This window comes from Coenobita brevimanus, chromosome 68, assembly GCF_032717465.1.
Source record: "Coenobita brevimanus isolate Jiangsu-jjx chromosome 68, ASM3271746v2, whole genome shotgun sequence".
Classification (NCBI taxonomy): Eukaryota; Metazoa; Arthropoda; class Malacostraca; order Decapoda; family Coenobitidae; genus Coenobita; species Coenobita brevimanus.
Window position 1 is genome coordinate 14,472,838 of NC_137021.1, and position 7,962 is coordinate 14,480,799.

General features: G+C 41.1%; 1 protein-coding gene across 1 annotated transcript; it reads right to left on the reverse strand.

Moving 5' to 3' along the window:
* Window positions 1-2,194: 2,194 nt before the first annotated feature.
* Window positions 2,195-6,700, reverse strand: LOC145405825 (uncharacterized). The gene has a single exon (XM_080277063.1). The coding sequence runs from the start codon at window positions 6,698-6,700 to the stop codon at window positions 2,195-2,197; it is 4,506 nt and encodes a 1,501-aa protein (XP_080133189.1).
* Between the last annotated feature and the right edge of the window lie 1,262 nt (window positions 6,701-7,962).

Consider the following 7,962-nt stretch of genomic DNA (forward strand, 5'->3'; position numbering starts at 1 on the left):
AACCAAATTTTACGATAAACAAGTCTTCATACCAAATACACACTGTGAATTATTTTGTCTTGTCATTGTTTTCTTATATTTTGGATATTCACTCTAAACTGTCTTTGAATGGTAGGAAGCTGTCTGAGTTTCGAAGCACGTATAAAGGCAAGATCCCAAACATCTTAAATCCTGATACTGCAACTGTAAAATATTGTCATCAAATGCTTGGTGCGATCGTATTTTCCCCTTTACTATTCGCGCTAGATACGTCATGAGGTGCTAAATGGATAAATGGGTTCAGAAAGATATACAGAACTTAAGTTTTCATGGCATTTAAATATACTCTATAAGTTATTTTGTGTTGTATTTTTACCTTAATATTCAATCTAGATGGATTAGCATGGACAAAGTAGCTGCATGGGTTCAGTTACAAGTCTAAACATACGATCTTATTTGCAACTTACGCTCAGGAAGGTTTATGAATACGGATCCTGGTCTTCCTTCTCACCCCCCTCCCTCTCACAAAACGATATTATGGAAAACATGCAAATAAAACAGGACAGTCAGTACCACACCGGGCCTAGGGTCTGTGGGCGACATTTGCACAAGAAAGAGGGTGTGTTTTTCTACGGTTCTGTGGTAATTATGTTCTACAAGGGCGAGGTGTGGCGGGAAAGAGGGAGGGAGGGAAGATATAGAGGTACCGAGGGAAGGAATGCGGGGCCTGGAATGGGAAAGAGGGACATAGGAGAGAGAATTGGCACTAGGACAGAAGAAGCGGAGAGAAAAACAGGGCATGAGAGATTCAGGGTAGCTCCGGGAGTTGTTAGGGAAGCACTCGAGCGGAGTGGAGATATATGAGAACTGTATAGGCTTTTGCAGGAGCCCGGTGTCAGGAGGAGGAGGAGGAGAAGGAGGAGGAGGACAAAAAGAAGGAATGAAAAAAAAAATTGAGGAAGCTATGCCTGTAAAATGAAAAAGAGAAAGTACGATGCGAGAAAATAGTGATTCGTACCAATGAAAATTATTACTGTACAAAGAATATATGTCTGGTAAGAGTCAAACGAAATGCATTATTTTATACTCTGATATATATTATAGGATTTATTCAACATCTGTTCCTTTATAAATGTTGCAGGATGTTTCATTTTTCATTCCATTACAAACTCTGGAATAAATTTACTCTCTGCCACATCTATACCAACCTTCCATCTCGTCCCTCAAGAAACGTGCATAGCTGCAGACTTAAGTTTATAACCAACACACAATGATAAACAACGAGAAAGAGAGCAATGAATTTCAAAACCTGGTGATTGTCATGGCAAAGTTACGGAAACAGTCTCATATGTGAAAGAAGACTACCATGATTCCAGAGTTGCACTATTACTACTACTCACATAGTTGGAAATGACCCATCATTCATTTGTACACTGGGGCTAGGAAAATGTAAATTGGAGAATATAATTTATTCACAAAATTATAACTTAATCCTAACTTAATCCTAAGCATAAGAAAGTAAACTACAAGAGAAGTAACCTTAGGAACACTGCTTCACATTACTGGTGACATAACAACCTTACTGAGAACAGACCATCAAGAGGGTGGTGACTGAGAAGCAGGTAGCATGTCCGCAGGTGTTTCTATGCTAACACCTGCTGTAGATCAAAAGGGCAATTTGGGCAGAGTTTAGAGCTTCCTCAGTATGGAGGAGTTTCCATCCTCATCCTTCATAGGCTCACAAGTGTCACAGCGGGGAGGAAAGTCGCGAGTCGAGGGCACACTTCACGTGATGAGCTGCTATATCTTTTCCATACCAGTGCTGCTGATCAACTGCCCACACCCCAGCTCACAGTCACCACCTCACTTCCCTTGATTCGTACCATGGAGAAATTGAAGCAGTATCATACAATTCATAATAATTAATCACACTCCGAAAATTACAAAATACAAAATAAGTATACATAAACATACTACATTTGAAAGATCCACAATAACGTATAATTTACTTCCGTGCTCCGAACAGCCGCATTACCAGTGAACTACAATTAACCTAAGTTTCAATGAAACAAACCAGAGAAACTAAATTATACCCTTTTAGAACAAAGATCCAATATTGAACCCTTATAGTCATGAATCATTCTGACATTACCCCCTGAACAAAAGAACTTGTACCCAAGTTCTAACAACTAATATTACGTTCTAGAAAATTATATCACACATCATGGCCAGCTAAATTCCAGTTAATTTTAACATTATACTTCTCCAGAATTACATCTTCATCAATACCAAGTACATGCAAGCCCAAACAACCTGAGCCAACATCTGTCACAGAATCTGAACGAATTCCCAAACTTGAACAGCATGTGTTATATCCTTCATTCAAACGACTAAGATAATCTGCCCCTACATTCTCAGCTCCTTTAATGTACTCTGCACTGTACTCAAATTGCTGCATGTATAATGCCCACCGCATAATCCTTGCATTGGAATTCTTAGCAGTCTTGAGGTAATGCAGAGGCAGATGATCTGTCTGAACAACAAACCTTCGTCCATACAAAAACTGGCGAAACTTTCTTACACCCTCAATGATTGCTAATAACTCTCTTTCAACAACACTGTAGTTCCTCTCCGCTTGTCCCAGCTTCCTGCTATGGTATGATATAGGCCACAGTTCATTTCCATGGGACTGCATCAGCACAGCACCAATACCCACACCTGACGCGTCTGTTCTTAAAACAAAGTCTTTGGATAAATCTGGCAAATGGAGAATAGACTTATTAGTCATTTTGTTCTTTAGAGTATCAAATGCTCTTTGCTCTAAATCTGTCCACACTACCTTATTTGGACTGCTCTTCTTTGTTAGATTGGTTAATGGTTCTGCAATTGTAGAGTAGTTTGGTATGAATGCTCTGTAATAGCCTGTTAGTCCCAAGAACGAACGAACTTGTTTTTTAGTTCTGGGGGCAGAAGCTTCAACTATTTTCCCAACCTTATCTTTCTGGGGCTGGCATATCCCATTGCCTATTCTATGACCAAGGAAATCCACTTCAGCTTGACCCACTACACATTTGGATGGATTTACTACTAAGCCTGCTTCCTTAAGTCTGAAAAATACCCGATCCAACAATTTCAAATGCTCATGAAAAGTCGAGGAATGTACCAAAATGTCATCAACAAATATTTCTATGCCAGACATACCTCCCAACACACTCCTCATTGTCCTGTTAAACACTGCAGGTGAATTGCACAAGCCAAAAGGAAGGACTTTGAACTGATATAAACCCTTGGGAGTACTAAATGCAGTGTACTTCCTACTATCCACATGTAATGGAATCTGCCAGAATCCTTTAGAAAGATCTAGTTTTGAAAAATATCGGGACCCTGATAATTTTGAAAAGATATTCCCCTGGTCAAACATAGGCTCTGCATCAAACCGAGTTACACCATTTAATTTCCTAAAGTCTCCACAGAGTCTCACTCCTTTATCCTTTTTACGTACAACCACTACAGGACTATTATATGGAGCATTAGATTTTTCAATTATCCCTGCTTCTTCCATTGCATTAAGTTCTTTCTCTACCTCAGCTTGCAAACTATATGGTATAGCATAAGGCTTACTTCGAACAGAGGTTTTGTCAGTCAAAACAATTTCATGGGGAGGAACATTTGCTAGCTTTGGTGTACTAGAGAACACCTCTGAGTACATACTCAACAAATCACATATCTTACCTCTCTCTAATGGAGACAAAGTTACTGACAACTCTACATCTTTCCAAGACTTCTCAGTGGTTGGTATAGGTAGCAAAAGATTTTCAACCTCGTCAGAGTACTCAATAACTGTAGCAGCACTTACATCTGATTCGGCTACATCACAATCATCTGGATCGTAGTCTACTTCATATTTCTTCAGCATATTCACATGAAATCTTTTCTTCTTCCCCCTTATATCTATTACATAATTCAAAGCAGAAGGACACTCTACAATCTTATATGGACCTCTCCAGTTCATGAGTAATTTATTATGGTCAGTTGGTAAAAGCAGCAAAACTTGATCACCCACCTTGAAAGTTCTGTCACTAGCCCTACGATTATAGTAGCTCTTATCCAACTCCTGTGCCATATCTAATTCTTCCCTTGCTAGCTTACATGTGTTTTCCAATCTCTCACCGAGATCTAGAACATAGCTGTAGGTACTAACAGTCTCTGGTGTGCTGACCGATCCATCCCAAATCTCTCTTAGTACATCCAAAGGACCCCTCACTGTTCTTCCATAAACTAACTCAAAAGGGGAGAATCTAGTACTCGACTGGGGTGCTTCTCTATATGCAAAGAGCAATGGTGCTATGTATCTTGGCCAATCCTTAGGTGCCTCATCACACATTCGTTTCAGCATTTTCTTAAGTGTACCGTTAAATCTTTCTACTAAGCCATTACACATGGGATGAAATGGAGTGGTTTTAAGAGATTTTATTGACAATAACCGTTCAACTTCCCTCATCATTGCTGAAGTAAATTGGCTCCCTCTGTCAGTCAAAACCTCCTTTGGAATACCAATTCTAGAATAGATCTCCATCAACGCATCCGCCACTGTAGTAGTCTCTATATTAGGCAAGGCAACTGCTTCTGGATACCGAGTAGCAAAGTCTACGAGAGTGAGTATATACCTGTCTCCACTATCTGCCCTAGGTGTAATAGGCCCAACTATGTCTATACCCACCCTAGCAAATGGCTCGTCTATTACTGGCATAGACCTAAGCTTTCCTGGTTTTATGCTACCTTTATCCACGGTTCTCTGACACACATCACATGACCTACACCAGCGGCTGACATCAGCCACCATACCTGGCCAAAAGAAAGTTCCTTGAATCCTGTCCAGAGTCTTTTTGCACCCCATATGGCCACTCATGATTCCCTCATGACCTAATTTGAACACTTCCTTACGATAGTTCTTTGGCACAATCAACTGTTGTTTTGTCACTCCTCTAACTGTCATCTCTCTGTATAATCTACCCCCTTTAAGAATAAAGGTTGACACTCTTCCTCTTGCCTGAAACATTTTCTTACTTTGAACATGACTTCTTATAGAGTTCAAAGTTCTATCATCCTCTTGATTTTTCACAAATTCTGATGTAGACACGAAAGTATCAACATTGCTCACCTTCAGGGGTTGTTTAACTTTACCGTCCTTGCGACTTTGTGCTCTAGTAACTGCAGCAACGAGTCCAGCGTCTGATGATCCACCAGCAGTACTCCTCGAAGTTCGTTCCAACTCTGTGGTTACTTCGTCCGTTGCTTCAGTGTCAGATCTTCCACTCGGGACTCTGTTCCTGGTTAGGTTCAGGTCCTCTGCGTTGTCTTGTTCAGCCAAGCTTTGATCACTGGTAGACTGTATACTTGTGAGGGAATATGGATTGTCAGTTACACCACCAACAACTAAATCGTAAACTGGGGTCTTACACACAGCAGCATAAACTTTCCCTATTAACCAAGGTGTAGAAATTTCAACTTCTACCTCTGGCAACACTATCACTGCCCCATTCACCAATTTCAGTGAAACTGTTCTCCCAGTATAGTGTCTCAATGAAACTAGCTTCTCTGCTACAACGCAAGTAGTTGACCCACTATCTAGCATTGCTGTAACAGCTTGCCCCTCTACCAAGCCATTGTTCAATATTAAGTTCTTATAACTTTGCCCATTCCCATTAAATTTGGTAGCTGAACCACTAACTCTCCTACTTTTAGCTTTCACAGATGCTTTTCCTGATGCAGCGGCACTGGTCCGTTTTGATTTATTAAAAGTACACTGAGCTTTTCTATGGTCTAGTTTACCACACTCCCAACATCCTTTACTACCAAACTTACTGTCACTCCCTGAGGTCTTTGTCTTGATCTGTGTTGTAGAGCGTTCTGAAGGTTTCTCTTGCCCTTCAGCCACGGGTTTGTTGACCTTCTTGTTAATCTGGGAAGGGTGACCATGGGCATCAATCCAACGATCTGCCTCCTCCCCACAAACCTGCAAACTCTTAACTTCTTTCTCCTTTAAAAACATCATTAGAGCTGGAGGACACTGCCTTAAAAATTGCTCCCTTGCAAAGAGATCTGCTAAATCCTCAAAGGTCTGACTGGATCCATCCGCTTCCAACCACTTAACAAGATTCCTTTTGATTCGACAAGCTAGTTGCACTGCAGACTCGCCATCACGAAACTTTGTGTCGCGAAATCGTTTCCTACAACCCTCTGCTGTCACATCGTAACCTCTCAAAAGTGCGGACTTCAGCTCATCAAAATCTGCAATGATGTCGTCAGTGAACTGGTGATACATCTCGAGAGCTCGACCCGTTAGTAGAGATGCTAAGGCAGCTGGCCACAACGACCTCTCCCATCTTGCAGCTTGAGCTACCCTCTCAAAGCGAGCCAGATAAGAATCTATATCATCTTTGGCCTCATCGAAAATTGGCAGCTTAGGGGGATTAATTACGGTTGCAACTGGTCGAACGTTCTGACCAGCAGCAGCAGCACTAGCAGCAGCAGCAGCCCTCGAAGCTTCAATCTGTGCCTCTAATTCTAAGATCTTTAGCTTCCTCTCTTGAGCCCGCTCCTCTCTCTGCCGATTTTGCTCTATCACTCTCTCTTCTCTTACCCAGGTAATAAGCTTGTCGCCCTCTAAGCCCATTTGTTTTCCCTCTTCAGTTAACCTCTTTATAGTGTCTGAACTCATGGTGAAAATCTGAAGATTATAAACTTCCCTGTATACTGCCAACCCGCGTGCACAACGAATTAATGGGTCCCTGTTCGGGCGCCAAATGTCATGGCAAAGTTATGGGAAACAGTCTCATATGTGAAAGAAGACTACCATGATTCCAGAGTTGCACTATTACTACTACTCACATAGTTGGAAATGACCCATCATTCATTTGTACACTGGGGCTAGGAAAATGTAAATTGGAGAATATAATTTATTCACAAAATTATAACTTAATCCTAACTTAATCCTAAGCATAAGAAAGTAAACTACAAGAGAAGTAACCTTAGGAACACTGCTTCACATTACTGGTGACATAACAACCTTACTGAGAACAGACCATCAAGAGGGTGGTGACTGAGAAGCAGGTAGCATGTCCGCAGGTGTTTCTATGCTAACACCTGCTGTAGATCAAGAGGGCAATTTGGGCAGAGTTTAGAGCTTCCTCAGTATGGAGGAGTTTCCATCCTCATCCTTCATAGGCTCACAAGTGTCACAGCGGGGAGGAAAGTCGCGAGTCGAGGGCACACTTCACGTGATGAGCTGCTATATCTTTTCCATACCAGTGCTGCTGATCAACTGCCCACACCCCAGCTCACAGTCACCACCTCACTTCCCTTGATTCGTACCATGGAGAAATTGAAGCAGTATCATACAATTCATAATAATTAATCACACTCCGAAAATTACAAAATACAAAATAAGTATACATAAACATACTACATTTGAAAGATCCACAATAACGTATAATTTACTTCCGTGCTCCGAACAGCCGCATTACCAGTGAACTACAATTAACCTAAGTTTCAATGAAACAAACCAGAGAAACTAAATTATACCCTTTTAGAACAAAGATCCAATATTGAACCCTTATAGTCATGAATCATTCTGACAGTGATGCTATCTTCGAAGTTCAACAAACTTTTCAGAACATCATGCTAGAGTATCATAACTGCTTTGCTAAATATATGTATTGATATTACTGTTCACAACTGTACCGTCAAGTACTTAAGTCCGTCCCCCCTCTCCTGCCTCTGTTTCAACGCTTGATTCACTGACTCTTTAATGTGACGTAGTGGGCTGAGGTTACAGTAATTATTAATCTGTGGGAAATAACATACACCTTTGTCCACTACGTCTCGTTCTAGCATCTGTGACTCCAGCAATGAGAAAGTCAGGGGAGGCGACTGGACAATAGTATTAGACGGTACAAGTGTACAGTTTCTGGAACAAAGACA